The sequence below is a fragment of the Callospermophilus lateralis genome, chromosome 1, assembly GCF_048772815.1.
Source record: "Callospermophilus lateralis isolate mCalLat2 chromosome 1, mCalLat2.hap1, whole genome shotgun sequence".
Lineage (NCBI taxonomy): Eukaryota > Metazoa > Chordata > Mammalia > Rodentia > Sciuridae > Callospermophilus > Callospermophilus lateralis.
Window position 1 is genome coordinate 193,738,072 of NC_135305.1, and position 17,865 is coordinate 193,755,936.

A 17,865-nucleotide genomic window follows, 5' to 3' on the forward strand; every position below is an offset into this window, starting at 1 on the left:
GAAACTTTATTGCCATGCATTGTTATAATTATATTTTAAATACTCCCCATTTGCATGATAGACCATAATGTCTCCTAGCACATTGCAATCTGTGGCTTATAACAGCATCTCACATCCACAAAGGGCTCTTCGTCATTTAGTCTCTTTTTAACTACTGTTAAAGGAGACTCTGGAAAATTAATTGGTACCATAATCCTGCAATAAGAAAATTGTAGGCAATACAATATTTCTGTGCTACTGAAATCTTCTCATTATTCAGAGGAGTTCATGTTTAACTTCTAAGACGTCTTCTTCTCTCAGTTAAGGAGCCAGTCATAATCAAACTAGTTCTCACAAATCATCTTGGGATAGGGTTTAAGTGCAGCTGTTGATTGATGTTTGTCTGAGGTGGAGAGTGTAAGAGACTAAGATTCTTCACTTCTAAAGCACTCCCAGGTGGTCATACTACTGCTGGTGGCCCTTATATCTTACTGAGAATAGCATCCTATTTATGTATCATCTGTAGCTAAGGGCAAAATGCTTTTAACAGCATGAACGCACATGCATATATACTTCACACATATACATTCAGGTGCACATACATCTACTTTATCCAGCCTCCTACTGTGAGCACTTTCTACACTCAAGTCTCACAATAAATTGCTACCATCAATGGGTTAATTTAACACAAGCAGAAATAACATTTTACCTGTGAAATTCTACTAGGATAATTTCACTCTGAGGCGAGCTGGGATAGAGTCAAGAAGGCTTCCTTGTAGCTTACCAAGTGGAGAGTGTAGATGTGGGGAAGTTGGGAAAGAAAATTCCAGGAAGGAGGGAGGACATTTAGAGATGGTACCAGAAATCCTTCAAGGGGTGGGAGGTTGTGGGTAAAGGTAAGCTTAAGAGGACACAATTATCTCCTCTAATCAAGGGAATTTTATCTTGAAGGTATTTGGAAATCACATGAGAACTAAAAATTGCATAAATCTTAACATAACTCTTAATTCACTCAATTTGCTAATGTTTTCCCTGCCACTTTCGATGAAATATTCCCCTTTGGGAAAGTAATTTAGAATTAGGCTCCTAGAATTCAAGGTTAATATTATAATACTTATCCATCTTTTAAAAATGAAGTAGTTGGAAATTCATTTTGTGATATTTATTTTTAATTTTTTTTCATTTAGTAAAACACATCGTTCTAGGGTTGTGGCTCAGGCATAGATTCCTTGCCTAGCACATGTGAGGCACCAGGTTCAATCCTCCAGCACTACATTAAAAATAAATAAAGTTGTGTCCATGTACAACTTAAAATATATTTTTTAAAAAGACATTGCCGGGTATATTTTCCCATCATAATCATTTTTGGATTGATATAGTTGCATCTGATCTTTGAACATGGCAATATAAACAAGTACAAATAGGTCATTTTCACTCTCTTCGCCCAACAGCTTTTGAAGACCCTTGAATATCAGGGTGGCTGAAATCAAGAGACCTTTGAGAAATTGTGAAATTCACAAAGACAATCCTCAAAGACATCTCAGTTGAAAGCTAATAAATTCTTACTATATGGCTTTTTAAATTTTGCTTAATGCTAAAATAGTTCTTCCAAAGTGTTTTTTTTTAATTATAAAGCTTCAAGGTAACATTAAAAATTGAGAATCTCATATTCTATGTATATTTGACCCTTGGAAAGCTAGAATATGGTTTTTGACAATATTTGTTTCAGTGATACTTCTGCAAAATTTTTTATTATACCAGTGGGCAGGTGAGTTCCTGGGGTGAATACTTCATTCAAGTCCTTTTACTGCAAATGTTGCCCGTTAATTCTATAGCTACCGAGTTTCCACAAAAAAGACTTTTAAATATGCACATGTTCTAATGTAAGTACAGGTGTTTGGGTATACATATGTACATATATAAATACATATTTCTAGATCAATCCCCTTGTCTAAATAAATGTACAATGTATGTCAAGATATTTAAGTCATATATTTAAATTAATGCAATGGGGAAAACACTTTCTATATAAAGAGACTTCTAATTTCCATAATAAAAAATCAGAACTTTGGTGGATTAAAACTCCTGATAGAACTCTTGCAACTAAGTAACAAAATAATGATAATGATAATAGTAATGAGAAACAAAAGCAAAAATAAAAAGGGGGGGGGGGAAACAAGGAGCATATGTTGTACACAGTTTTAGGTTAAAACAGAACAGTAATGTGGCCAGCTTCCAGAGATAATAGGGTCTTAGTTCTGGTGAAGACCCAGGAGAGTCACCCCAGGAGAGTCACCAGTGCTGAAGTGCCCAGATGGTCCAACGACAAGCTATAGTCAACATGAGCAATTCTGCAAACACAGATCCCCTCTAGGAACACATCTTTTTCTTGTGCTTGGAGTATAGTCACACATTGTGTTGATGAGCCTCCGTGGAATTAAAATGAAACAAGCCTGATGAAAATAAAGTTGAGTTGATTAAACACTCTGAACTCTGACAATGACAAGTGATAAGTTCTCACAGCCTTTAACTGGGAACTGCTAACATGGATGCTGAGCATTAATGATTGTTGCAGCAAATGCGGGATTTTTATTTACAGATGTTCCATAGTCTCTTGAGCCCTTTATATGCATTAATTTATGCAGTTTTCACAGCAGCTCTATGAGGCATTTAACATTATTATCTCCATCCTATACATGATAAAAACGAATCACAGAAAATTTTTTTTTTTTTAATAACATGTCCGGTTTCTTACAGATTTTAAGTTGAGGAGACAGACATCAGGCTTTAAAAAAAACTGGTACCACTAACAATTAAATGCACCCAAATTAACCTTTACCCAAAGTAAATTCTATAGAAACATGCACTATTTAAAAAGAATTCAGTTTTATATTCTATACTTGTAGAACTAGAGGGGTTTTTTTCCCATTCACCTCAAATAAATCAGTATAAAGGATGCAATAAAGGTAATCCTTCTTCAGAGAGTAGAAAGTCTGACTCATGAAAGCCATTATCCAAAGAAGTATAATAGGTATAATTTAAATAATTTAAGAAGGAATTACCATTTACAAGTTGGAAAAGGAACCTCAGACTTTCTGTGGCCACTAGTCAAAGTATTGTTGCTGCCAAAGGACATCATACGTTTCTGGAAATTATCAGGGAAGATTTAGGAACAAAATAAGAAATTGGTCCCTCTTAAAGTTCAAATATAATATCCTAATAATAGGAGTCTTATTATATTAAAGAAAATGAGGGCTAAGGAAGGAAGGAAGAGGCACTGTCACACTCACCTAAGACTGAACTCTCAAGGAGACAGATTCTTTCCCTTGATGCATTGGGTTCCTCGTGACTCTTTAGACATGAACTGGGGAACGTGGAAACAGATTTGGACAGAAATGAAAGTTCTACGTGTGGCCAATTCCATTTATTGGAACACAGTGCACAGAGGTATGCCAAGACCTTTTCTTCCTTGAGGATGATACTTGGGAAATGAAGCATGACTTCTGTTGAGGACTAGGGCAATAATTGCACTTAGTGGTTTAACTGCTACCTGGCTTTGAATACCAAATCTATGACCTGGGGAAAGCCACTTAACCATTCTGAATTTCAATTCCCTCACTTGAAAAATAGGGGAAAATTTCAACTACTTCATAAGGTTAGTGTGAGGATTAAGTGCAATCATCTATGTAAAATGGAAGGGTTTTTTTTTATGAGCACCAAACACTAAAAGAAAATTTTTTCTTTGGATAAGATTACATGTGAATAGATATTTCTGACTTTTGGGAGTAATGAATATGTTTGTTGTCTTGACAGTGATGATGGGGATACAGGTATGTGAACATATTAAAATTTACAAATTCTATACTATGGATATGTGTAGTTGGTTTTGTGTCAGTTGAATCAATGTAGCTGTTAAAAACAAAACAAAAATCAGTGTTTCTATGATTTTGTGTGCATTTGTAAATTTAGTTGCTAGATATTTCTTAACTAATAGAGGCACAGGACATGATATTGCTCCTCAGAAGAATTGGACCTAGTTCTTTAGGGCAGGAAATGAAAAGTGCTTATAGGTTCACGTTTTTTGAGAAATTTGTAATTTTGCCAATGATGAATTTATATGTTAGCACGACTTCCCATTGAATGGAAAGATATATTCTGAAATGCTGTGATAGAAAATTCTACAGAAAGGAATGATTTTGCATAGTATATATAATTTTGAAATCTCACTAGAAATATTCTTGCTTATGAAATACTGAGATCCAGTGATTGGGTTAGCTATTTCATTTGGAGTGAGAATTTACATCAATTCTAATGTAAAGACAGTAGCTTTCCACAGACATTCTATGATGTCCTCTTTATCTTGTATGATATCTGTAGTTTCACAAAATCATGGAAGTCAGGGCTTTAATAGCTCTGACTTTTTTAGAGCATTAATTGCAATTAATTTTCAGCTAAAATTGTTTCTCAGTTGGTAAAGAAAGGAGTGATTCATTTTGGTTTTCAAACTGTAAACTTACAAAATAATGTTGGGCTTATTTAAGCCAATAAACGAACAAATTAACCTGCCTAGGTATCTTAATGTGTTGATGAAGTCATTAATCCAATATAGATTTCTTTTACAGTCTAATAGTGATATGGAGGGAGACACCAATTCTCAAAGAATAATTTGCCCTATTGAATGTTTAAGATTCATCCTGTGTTTTCTCTGATATGCAGATGCAGATTCACACTAAAGGAGGAAGGAGAATAGAGAGGTGTTTTGGACTAGGCAGAGGGGAATGAGGGGAGAGGGGGCATGGGGGTAGGAATGATAGTAGAATGAATTGGACATGATTACTGTATGTACATATGATTACATGACCTATGTGATTCTACACAGGTACAACCAGATGAATGAGAAGATATATTCCATTTATGTATGATGTGTCAAAATGTATTCTACTGTCATTTATACCTAATTAGAACAAATAAAAAACTTGAAAAGAAAGAAAAGATTCATCATTCATCCTTTCTCACTGTCATTATTGTAAGACAAGGTCTGACATACTTCAGTTCTGATCATTTCCTCTTAGGAAATCAGTTTACTGAAGTCCGACAGGACCTTCTAGCGAATCTATGAGTCATGAGTTATAGTCATGTACTTTGCCTATGTTTTACCATGTGTGTCCACTTAATATTCTAATAATTGTTCTCTCTGGGATTCTGTCTAGATTTTACTGGGAAATTGCAGTGAAAAGAGTGGAGTGGAGGATCAACTTTTAGCCTTTGTGGAATTGCAAAAGATTGATGAGAAAACACAGCTAATTTGATTGCAATTAGCAAAATCTTTCCCTTTTTTAGAAAACAGCTCCCAAGCATCTATTTTGAAAATTGAACCCAGCAGTTTCTATAGTGAAAATACAGTTGCCTTGAGGGAGAAATATTCATCCACACACAAATACAGATTATGGATGTTTCTAACTTAACTGTGAAAGTTGGTGCTTGCCTCTTTTAAAGCGAGCTCACATTGTACTTCAACGGACTGTTTCTTCAACAATATCCATGATATCCTTTTATGGTCTGCCAGTACTTTTTTGAAGCCCACTTAGAACAGCAGCCAACAAAATTGAGACTAAAAGATATTGAGGCCAAATATTTCTTCAGAACCAAGATGTTACTTCAAAAGATCTTCATTACAAAGCACTACTGTGACTCAAATAATCACTTATTATTTTTAAGGGGGATTTACTAACATGGAATTGGTTTCTTATCTTCTCAGCCCCCAGTGAGCCTTTACTGTGCAAGTTCGCAGATGGAGGACAAAAGAAGCGACAGAATCAAAGCAAATATACCCAGAATGGGAGGCCTTGGCCCAGAGAAGGAGAGGTGAGTCTTGACTGAAAAACCTTTGCTCAGAAATTTGGCAACAAATATCTCTCAGAAGACATCTGGGGCCATGATGAAATTTGGTCCCGTGGAAAACCGAATGACTTCAAAGGGGCAAGGAAACAGGCCTACATTTCACATATCCAGTATAAAATTATGTGAGGAAGAACACAGGACTTAAAAACCAGCTTTGGTTCTGTACCACATTAACAGTCTGTCTTTAACCATACTTGAACCTGAAAAGAGCTCATTGGAAGACTTAAGAATAGGTTAGTCATTATAAAATAGTTATAAAAGAATGGTATGATTATTTAAGAAATTATTTTCACTGAAATCCATATTGAGAGTTGAATGTGAATTGAGAAAGGCAAGCAAAAAATTAGGATTTACTCTGTCCTGCCATTGGTAGTCTACTTGCACATGTACATGTATGTGTTTGTAAACGCACTGCTGCTGCTCTATTTATGTATTTAAAATATGGCATTTCTGTTGGTCAAGAAGGAGGAAGTAAATTTGATGAACTCATGGTTCTGTTCTTCACAAGTGAGAGGAAGAGAAAGCTCTTTCCAGTTAACCATGCATTGACCCTCCTGATAGAAATCAGCAGAGAGGCAAGCTCTCTGGATCCAGTGTCACATGGGGATAGATTCCTTTCGGTTACTTTATTTCTGGAAGAAGACAAGGAAAAGGTGTCTAGGCTTACATGAGGGGTTTTTTTGTTTTGTTTTGTTTTTGTTTTTGTTTTCATGTGAGATGGAATGGAGTTGTTTAAATGACTTGAATAAATGCCATTTTGGCCAAGGCCATAGCTTCAACAGGAGAGATTTATTTTGTATTTCTAATTCAAAACACCTACTTCATCCATTCATCACCGAAGAGTCAGTGCATTTGATGTGGCATTTTATACTTTCAACACTGAGAGAGAAGTTGTAAAAAAGAAAGGAAACTGGGATTTTTCTTAGCAAGCCTTTTAGCCGATTTTTAGTTTCTCGGCTTGCTGTCTGTTTCCTTGAAGGTCTCAAAACCCTTCTAAAAGTGTATAGTTAAGTTCAAGGACCTACAGAACCTACCACTCTTTACAATAAGGCATGAAATACAGAATTGGCACTGAGCCTCAGAAGCTAATAGAAAAAGGAGAGAGTTTTCTTATTGTCCTTTTCAGAAAGGAAGTTTATGTTGTTTGTAAAAGGAGGTGGGAGAATGTTCCAGATGTCCTGGTCATAGAGTTGAGTGTTTCACAGGTAACCTTCTTCCCAGAAGGAGAGCAGATACTTGTGACAGCACTTACTACATCCTTCCCAGACCAAACATCCATAGTCAGAATGACTCACTTAACCTTCAAAATGTGGTTGGATAAAATATCCAATTAAAGGTAACTTTGGATCATAGATTATAACCCCAAAGTCAAGACTTGATGAAGTACTTTAGCTCTAATGACTGAAACTTCAGTTCCTGCCTCCTGAAGTACCTGTACTATTACCTTCATCCTGTCGATAGTGATTGTAGAACAACACTTGACTGGGATCCATGTTTCTTGGAAACCAAATCAACAAACAGAAATGTAGACTTACAGCTATCCTCCTGCTATTATATACAGTACTAGGGGTTTTAGCTCTGGGGATGATGAACCACATGTACCACAGTGTGAAAGCATTGTAGGGACAAGTTTATAACCCAGAGCGCCTTACAATTTAAATGTTGGCCTTAAAAGTATATTCCTAATACTTGTTTTCAAAATTCGTTTTTTTTAAGGACTATAGATTTTCTTGTTGAATTATGAAAATCAAGAGGCCATAGTAAATTTATCAGTGACCAAAAATATATACTTCAGACTTTTAGAAAATTGTAAAGGAAGAGATCAGGAAAATAAATGGCAAGCATTAAAAATGTTTATCAAATACCTTGTTTGGGGGATGAGCATGTTAATTCATAAACCTAGATTGTGAATCTAGAAGTAGACACACTACGGATGCTGGATCACTTTCCACTTCATTCTATAATTTTCATTTCTACCTTTTTATGCATTACACTTATTAGAGCAATCTAAAAGATATTAACAAAATATAACATAATACAAATAATCCCACAAGCACTACGTAATTAACTTTTATGTTCCTGTAAATTCTAACTACATATTTCATGGGGATTCTAGTTGTTGTTGTTACTTGTCCATATTTCAACACTTCCGAAATAGAGTCTCCTCTTGTTGTGGGGGCAGGGAGTAACTTACAAGAAGGTCTGCTTTTGCTCCTTTCAGTCACCTGGGGGAACTATTTACACTGTCTGCTTAAGCTTTGTGGCAACACTGATTACAATAAAAGCCCACCTCTAGTGGCTGGGAATATAGCCCAGTTGGAGGAGTGTTTGCTTAGCATGCACAAGACTTTGGGTTCAAACCTCAGCTTCACTGGAACTTGCCTCAAGTTCATTTCTAGTGGGTGATTTTTTTTTTTAACTGCATACTACAGTGGGCATTTTAACTTGATAAGATCCTTCTGGGTGTTTATTTTTACTCATTTGTTTTTCCTTGGTTTAAAAGACAATGGTACACCTCTCCATCATTGTTGACTTATATAAGATAAAACAGTTGATTATTCTGAGTCAGAATTTGAGGTAATAGCACAGAAGACAATGTTTCTTTTTCCTCCCTCTTGAAAGGAGAGTAGAAAACATAATCTAAAAAGGAATTCTGATAAATACTTAAAATAAAAAACCAGTGGATTGCAAGCATTTTAGAAGTACCATAAACATGAAAATTGATATGCTAATTACAACTTTAACTTATTATTTAAATCTGGGGTGTTTTGGGTAGCATTTTGGTAGTTTTATTAGCATATTCTGGTGAAATGCATTTCTTTATGAAAAATATAACACTGAAAACTTTAAACACATAAATTGGTCTAAATTACCAAGGTTTTGAAATTTAAATATATGCTAGTGGCCATGATTTTGCATAAGTGAAAAACACAGGAATATTTTGAAGTAATTAACTAATCTTTCAAAGATAAGTGGAACCCTGATAGAATGATCAAGAGATTGGGGCTCTTAGGCCCCTCTTCTCTGGTGTTTCATATTCAAATTGTGAATTTCATTGCTTCTTTAAACAGCAGTTTCAAATTCTTTGATCTCTGGATCCCTTTAGATGCTTAAAATTTTTATTCATTAATTTTTAAAAATAATAAAATAAACCCATCAGATGAAAACAAGAATAGTATGTTTTATGAAAAATAACTATATTTTTCAGAGTTGAAGTATTTTTTAGAAAAGAAATAACTAAATATTTTGCAAATTTAATGTCTGTCTCTGTAAAAGAAGACTAAATTTGCATATCTGCTTCAGCATTCAACCTCTGGCTATCTCTGGCTATTTTATTTTAAGCCCATGTAAAAAATCTAGCTTCATCTAGACATGTTATTGAAAAAGAGGAACCTTTATGGATCTCCTCGAGGGATCTTGGGAAACCTCAGTTGTCACTTGTGCCTTCTCCAATGCCTCCCATGGTCCAGAGAGAATGGGGTGCTGGCTGGCACAGCAGGGGTACCCCAGGATCCTGCTGCAATAGGTTCTGATTAGCCAGCACTTTAACACAGTAGTGAAATATTTTTAATGTCACGACAAGTGCAAGAGTTGTCTCACTCTGTCATTGCTGTGACTCTCATGACCCTCAGGACCTGAAGATCTGAGGCTTTAGCCATGTGTTTTATTATATGTGAGCCCATATTTTGAGTTCCTACTTTACGTAAATGATGCTCGAATTGACCTTGATTGCTGCTCACCCCAACCCTGGCTGCCTCTAGTCCCCAGAGATAACTGGTCTGGAACTAGGAATGATTCAAACCACTTTGGAAATATTTCAGGAACATAAGGAGGAACTCTTTTTTGATTCCTCTTATGCTCCCAAAGAAACATATTCAGTTTCTACGTAAAGCCACCAAATTGGAATCTAAACCAAATAAGATAAGTTGATCAAAAAGCAAATTGCTACAAGCATTTCCCAGATGATCAGATCAAGATCTGATTGATAGCAACTTGCCTTCTCAGTAAAGATAATTGTAAACTAAAATACACATTCATTTCACCACTTCCACTACCACTATCATGGCACATAAACACACTATAACTTGTGGCATGCATATTTTATAACCTATTCAACTGTAATCGTAAAGCAAATTGGATCAAATCAAAGGATGAATAAGTTTCCACTGCAATGATATTATTCACTCAGATTTGAAATGATATTGTGTTCACTTTTGTTGCAACTTGCCCCTTTAGGTTTTCATAAGAATTTTCCAATATAAGTATATCCTAAGTTTCAAATTACAGCATTTGGTACTCTCACCAAATGTTGATATTGGACTTTTGTCCTTAAATAGTGCAAGAATCATAAACAAGCCATTTCTCACTGGCTCAAAACTCTGATGTAGCTTTCATAAGATCTTCCCAAGCCCTAGAGTAATTGAATTAGTAAATGTCATTGATAGCAATTGTTTCAGGAATTACATACTATTATTTCCATGAAATAATGTTTTGGCCATGGACGCAAACAAGAGACATAGCAATTGAACAAGAAATAGCACAACAAAAGCTCAGATGTTTAGTGAAAAAATGGTCAAGATTTTATTAAAAGACAAAACCTCTGTAATGACATTTCTTTTCTTATTTATAGTTCCCTTTTAGAATCAATTGAAAAGCAATGAGAAACAACAAACATTTTCTCTGTTTGACACTCTGAAGATGTTTTTTCTTGCTATGGGAACATTTAACAACATTATCCACAAAGTTTCGGATATAAAGTTGTGCTAATGCAACTAATGTAATATTGTGAATGATCAACATTCAGATTCTCAGAAATAGTTTACAGATTATGTTGAAGAGAAAAATCAATTAAAATTTTCTTTAGGGGGAGAATGTAGTCTAGGAATGTTAAAGTTTGGTTTTCTTTAATTATACCCAATTAAGTAATAAGTTTTAGGTGAAGCAACACACCCAACACACCTCTGATGAGATGGTATTTTTTGAAGAGATTTTATTTAAATGTATTTTTATTCACCCAACATACTGGCTGTAGGTACCAAGAACAGGATATGTATTGCATAATACCAAGGGAACTTTCAGAAGGATATTGCTATGGTCCTGCCTGGATGCATCAGTTTGAAAACCATTAAGGGAAGTGATATATTGACATACTGTACCGTAACTTCAAATCAGTAGGTCCCAGTAATGCACTCACAGAATTCACTATTGATGGGCTGAATGCTAGGGTTAACAGTTTTAAGGCAACCAACTTTTAACCCATTGAAGATATTGTCTGTTTTCAGACACAAAATCAACTTGTTTTCAGTGGCGGTTGAAAACTCCCCTTGTGCCATAAAATCTAATAACTCTTGTTTATTCAGAGCTCATTTTAATAAAATCTTCTGTTCATTGCCAGTAAGTGAATGAAAGCCTGCAAAGTTTCACGTAGCAGAATGGGATTTCCCATGCTAGTTTAAGTCTACAGCCAAGTACAAGCAAAGTTGAAAAGCATGATTCCAAACCCCCCACCTCCGCCCTGTTGTGGCTCAAGATTTTAGGAGTAATTACTCATTCCAGCTGAATCTACTTATGACAGAGACAAAGATGTCTCTTTAGATTTCCAAGTAGGCAGTCATATCAGTAATGCAATAGCTGCATCCTACGTTCCAATTCTAGATGAATAAACATAATCTTTGAGAGAAATGTTCTAGCCATTTTGGTGTCGGTTTGCTTTTTTTTTTCTTTGAACAAAGGATATGCAGACTCTACATCCTAATTATTAATTTCAACCCTGCTTTTGTCACCATCATCATCTGTTGTTATCATAAGGCCTCTGTTTCCTTACTGACTAGCACTTCATCTATGGAGGATACCTTGAGTAGAAGAAATGACTCTGCCCAGAATACATGAGATATATACACTCAGAATGCAAACTCCTCTAATCTCGTCTTTCCTATTTGCTGTTTTAGCTTCTCAGTGTAGGACAACTTTTGGCAGAAATATTCTTTTTAAGAGAAGAATTCTGTTGGAAAGAGATTTTTTTAAAAAGAAAATATTGAAGAAAATGCAACTGAAACAAAAAGCATGCAATCTGTCAATAGCTTTGATTGAGTGTCTACTATATGAGAAGCAGGCAACAAGATAGGCAGGACATGCTGTATAGAGAGAGGCCCTGCTCCCTGGGAGCCTAATGTGGCACAGATCTCTGTCTACATGCAGTATTGAAGATTAAATATAGAACTGAGTAGAATTTAGCATTGTAGAAATCAAATAATTGACTGTAACTGGTTTCCTAGCCACATAACAGTGAAAGAAACCCAAAGCCAAAATAATAATAACAACAAAAATAGCAGCCACAGAAACATCGGCTCTCATCTTGCTACTAAATATTAATTGTGTGTTTGTTTTTTCATGATGGGTAGCTTAGAACTTGATTTAAGTTCAGTTATAAATCAGAAAAGCTTCCCAAAGTTGGAAAGTCTCCCTTTGACACTTGGTCAACAGAGGCTATTGAGTGCCATTGAGGGAGGAGAATGTGTATAAGAAAAGCAATTTGAGCTTTGGGATGTGCATATTTAATGACTCCTAAGTCCCTCTCCAATGCACCTCTTGAGAATAACACTTTTTAGTGTATTTTAAGGATGGAGTGTGTCACCTTTCCTGATGGACTCCATACTGTATGCTTTCCTTCATAAAGGGTCAGGCACTCTACTTTAGGCTGAGGGGATAACCTCTGGAGTTTAAGTCACAAATTCCAAAAAGTTAAAGCTAAGTGGCAACAATGGGCAAGTTTTCAGAGTTGGTGAGTTTCGTTTCCCATCCAAAAAAAAAATGAGAAGGATTGAAGGTGCATATTTAGTGATTGGATAGATTGAATGAAATGTCCCAGGCAAAACACTGAGCACAGAGCCTGGCCAACTGTGACTGTGCAGTTATTCACTATTATATGAGTACCACAGGATCACCAGTGCAGGGCATTTTAACACGAAAGTCAGTTTTTCTCTGCGCCCTAATGACTAGAGTGTTCTAATTCCTTGATTTCCAATTTTATGTACTGTTAGTTTAATTTCTAAATAGGAATGACTTTCAATGATACACTTATGTGAAAGAAAATTCACTGCCAATATAATCTGTTAGCTGAGTTTTCGCTTAAGTTATAAAGCCTAAAAAAGAAATTAATTTGTATCTTTGACCCACATAACATTAAGGTTTTTAGTACAATCAATGCCAAATCTTGAAGCATTATTTAGCAATGAAACATTAGGTAGTTTTCAAGTTTGTAGCCAGTTTTCTCTTGAAGGTCATGTAATCATAAAATCCAATAAGAGTAGGCAGAGAGAGAGGACTTGGATGGAAAAGTTGAAAGAAAATGAAAAAAAGAAAAGTAAAACTAATCATGACCTATTGCTAGAAATCGAGGAACAGACTAAGCCACTATTGAGAAATGACAAATTGCAGTTTAGTACTCTCATAAAAAAGAAGATGACTTATTAACTCATTCTGTCAAATAATAGCATAAAATTGGACCCCCAAAGTGCTTATACAATCTCAGTAGCTATAAGTACTCCTCATATTTAAGTACGTTCCACCATCCTTCAAAGCAACTGTCTATTAGAGAAGAATAAATCAAATGCCATGATTGCTAGCTCTTTGAACTAAACAAGGAACTGAGAAACAGTAATTTTCTTACATACACCATATCTCTATAGTTTTCAATATAATAATCTTTAGACTTCCTTAGTCAAATGAATAAATACATACATACATATATATGTAAATGGGTGCTATTACCAGATACTGTGTAACTTTTGGAGTTCTTAGAAATAGTGATGGTAATGCCATTTATAAAATTTTCTTTTGTTTGCAAAACTCAGACTCATGAAATTATCAGTTTAAAACACACACACATACACACACACACACACACACACACACAACACACATACACAGTTTACCCTCCTGATTCACAGGTTCATACTTACAAATTTACATTTTTCACTAAAATCTATTTGCAATCCAGAACCAATACTCATGGTGTGTTTACAGTCTTTCACAGACATATGCAGACTGGTGACAAATCTGAGTCACCAAACATGCACACATCTAGCTTAGGTTGTCCAAGGTGATGCTCTGCCTTCTTGTTCCAGCTCTTACACTATACACTAGGATCCTTTTCATGGTTAATTTAGGTCATTAGGGCATGGTTAATTTAAATCATTTAATTTGTGCTTTTTATTGTGGATTTCACTGTTTAAAATGGACCCAAATGTGGTAGTGAAGTGCCATGTAGCATTCCTATGCAAGAAAACTGGGATGCACCTTATAGAAAAAATACATGAAAAATGGAGAAAAGCTTTATTCAGGTGCAAGAACTAGTACTTCTGGTTGTGAGTTCAATGTCAACGAATCCATGGCATGAGTTAAATAATGTGTCTTTAGACAGAAACACACATGAAACAAAACTATGTAATAATTCAATTGTTGAAAACCTTGTGGTCAGACTCAAGGACCCTAAACCTCCCTTCATAAGGAGCACTGACTTAGTGTTTGGCTAAGTCAGTACTCATGATGACTTTATAGAACAGAGCTATTGAGAACAACAAAAACGGACTCAAACTTGTTTTATAACTTTGGTTATTGAGTGGGATCCAGTCTATTTATTGGTTAAGTTTATGCCTCCTTCTTTAACATTTAACACATGTATTAGAGCTAATCATAGATTATTAAAGACTTGAAGACAATGATAGTTTTTTGCTATCCTCAACAAATAATACTTTTTTTTAAGAGAGAGAGAAAGAGACAGAGATAGAGAGAGAGAGAGAGAACTTCAATATTTATTTTTTAGTTATTGGCGGACACAACATCTTTGTTTGTATGTGGTGCTGAGGATCGAACCTGGGCGGCACGCATGCCAGGCGAGCGCGCTACCGCTTGAGCCACATCCCCAGCCCCAATATAATACTTTTTAAAAAAAATTGAAATATCTCATTTTATTCTAATCATTGTAATGAATCTATGCGTGATCAGTTGACTTGTAATCATTTTTAAGAAATATTAAACATCTGATCCAATGTAAATATTCACAAATCTTCTTTAGAAAAAAACTAAATTGTTTCTGCCATCATTTATAATATTTCTATTTACTGAACTAGCTGCATATGAGGGAAAGGCTATTGACCAACTGTTACTAGAGGAACTAAAATGGGTCACATTAATATGGAACAATTGATGTTAAGGGGCAAACAGATAGCTCTGGATATAATGGTAGACTTGCCACCAACATGATACATAAAATCTGGAGATAAAGAGGCTCACCCTTGTAGTGAACATTAATAGAGTATTTTGTCAAGCTTCTTAAAAACGTTTGGCTCACTGGGCATGGTGGCACACTCCTGTAATCATAGTGGTTTGGGAGGCTGAGGCAGTAGGATCGAAAGTTCAAAGCCAGCCTCAGCAAAAGCAAGGCCCTAAGCAACTCTGTGAGACCCTGTCTATAAATAAAATACAAAATAGGGCTGGGGATGTGGCTTAGTGGTTGAGTGTCCCTGGGTTCAATCCCCAGTAATCACCCCCCCCCAAAAAAAAAAACCAAATTGGCTCTCACAAGCTGTTAGCAATACTACAATAAAATACACACTCTTATAGGTTCTTAGTAGAAAAAAGATCAGACAGAACTCAACAAAATAGCCTTCTCGCCTTCAGTGGAAGTTATTCTGAATGGTGTACACACCTCTTAAATAATTTGAAGAATCACCAGTCATCATCCTTCTTATTAAGCATGAGAAAAACATGACAAGGAAGTCTAAGAATACACCATTGTCATTAGTTTTGAAGTTATATTGTATGCAATTTAATCTTACAACACTTAACACTAGAAAAATTATTTCAGATATTTGAAATTGATGTGCTGTCCCCATGAGCTACTGGAAACAAAAATACTTAAGAGAGAAATGAAACTGAAAAACTTAGTAAGAGCATATAGACTCAGGAAGCCTTAGATCCTTTTCTGTGAAAGTAGGGATATTATCTATGCAGCTCACCATTATTTTCTTTATGTATATCACAAAATTCAGCAATTAGTCACCCAATTCTTTTTAAACATTAAGATATATCTACTAAATTGCCAGGTTCTGCAAATAGCATTTATTAACTTTGAGCTAAAGAAGATTCTTTACATATGCAATCTTGAAAAGAGATATCGGCCCTTATAATACATGCTGTACTTGCAAGATAGGTTTATTAGCTAGCCCTCCAGATGTGATTTTTATTAATTTAATATGCTTCACCTGCAGTTTAGAGAGTTGGCTTAAGGTGAGTGACCCTTCTAATCTTAGTGCAAGAATTTGAACTCTAGTAATTCAGCATTAAAACTTTCTTGCTTGGATAAGTGTTGTATTTTAAAGCTGCTAGGCTAAACATTTGCTAAACTGAGATCATTGAGGATAAACAGTTAACCTTGAAAATCCATGCAATATTGTAATTTTGGATGGAATATAATAGGGATGAACCCCATCCACTGCTTAGCCTGTGTTGTCAAGAGAAAAGTTGGGATGACATATTCTTGGGGAAGGGCTGAGAGTGGGGAGTTTAGGAGGGTCATATAGCTGGGAAGATGATACCAAGCCAATATAAGAGGAAAGGCGAATGGTTGATAACCATAACCCCTGTCTTCTCCTGGCTGAAACTATATATACAAAGGCAGACTTACCTAACTTTGGTATTATTGGAGTTGTTGGCACTTTCTTAGCAAACCCAGGCTGCCCCAAGACTTATAATCACCCAATCAATGGTTAAGCCACATCCTACAAACTCTGGTAGCACCAAACTAAAACTGGCACATAGAAGAATATTGAACACTTAACTAGATACTTGGAATGTCCCTCCTTCTGTCTCTACAGTATTTTTTATTATCTATCCTACTTAGTTAGCCATGTCACAGTGGGATTGACCAATGCTATATCACTGATGGTGAGACACCACTGATTAAACATGAAATATTAGTAATAATGCCATAAAAATAAAAGAAACCTGGCAAACTATGAAATGATAATTAATTATCAAGTGAATCCCAATTTCACAGATAAGAAAATGTGAAAAAATGTCTTGAATCTATGGAATTCAGTTATTTAGATTGAGATAAAAGCAGATGTACCTACTTAAAATATGATATTTTTCTCCTTCATCGTTGTAAACCATTAAAGTTCATATTTCCCAAGACTTTAAAACCTTTGAGAAATTGTATCAGGGGCTGCTTCTTGGCAGGCCTAGCTTTCTCAGCCTTCCAGTCTGAGTTCTATTGGCCTCTATCTTGTCCTTCCCCATTTGCTATATAAGGGGGTCATTCTCGGACAGGAATGTGTTAGCAAGAACACAGAAGGAGAAATATGGAGATGGGCATAGTGCATAAGTAGTATCACAACTTCCCTTGATGTCTTTCCCTCAAACATAAAGTAGTTAATTTTCTGTATTCTCTGGCTATTTTAATGTGACAAATCACTAGTATCTCAATTGATTGATCCCAGAAAACCCCCTGGCAGAGGTCAAGATGACTTTTAATAGTTTTTCTCTCACTCTGATTTTAGACCAGTGATTTTTGACAAGCAGGGCTTCCAGGTCATTGTTTATCCCTAATTATCCTAGGTTTCCTACCATAATTTGGTTGAGGGCCACCAGCCTCCCCACTGTAATGGAAATGTCTCTTAGTAATCTCAGTCATCATTGGGTTTCTACCATCTTGATGACCAGTTAAGGGGTAAAACTTCTTTAGAAGTTCTGTTGAGTCCAGCTAACATTTTCAAAAGGAAATTTTACTAATGAAAGAGGGACTCATAAAAATACCCTCAAATTCCATTTTGAAATACAAATTTAAGTTGAGATTCAAAATTTCCTTTACCTTATTTAACACTTATTGAACTCCAGTTATGTTCCACCAGGAAAGGTGGTACATACCTACATGGGATTCAGCACTTTGGTAGGATGAGGAAGGAGGATCTCAAGTTCAAAGTC

General features: G+C 35.5%; 1 protein-coding gene across 4 annotated transcripts in view; it reads left to right on the forward strand.

Annotated features, from left to right (window-relative positions):
* Positions 1 to 17,865, forward strand: part of Rbms3 (RNA binding motif single stranded interacting protein 3) — a 663,558-nt gene that overhangs the window by 517,044 nt on the left and 128,649 nt on the right. For all 4 annotated transcript variants that reach the window (XM_076843087.1, XM_076843092.1, XM_076843100.1 and 1 more), the window contains exon 7: positions 5,738 to 5,844. In XM_076843087.1, coding sequence (XP_076699202.1) covers positions 5,738 to 5,844 — 107 coding nt within the window. The remainder of the gene's footprint in view (positions 1 to 5,737; positions 5,845 to 17,865) is intronic.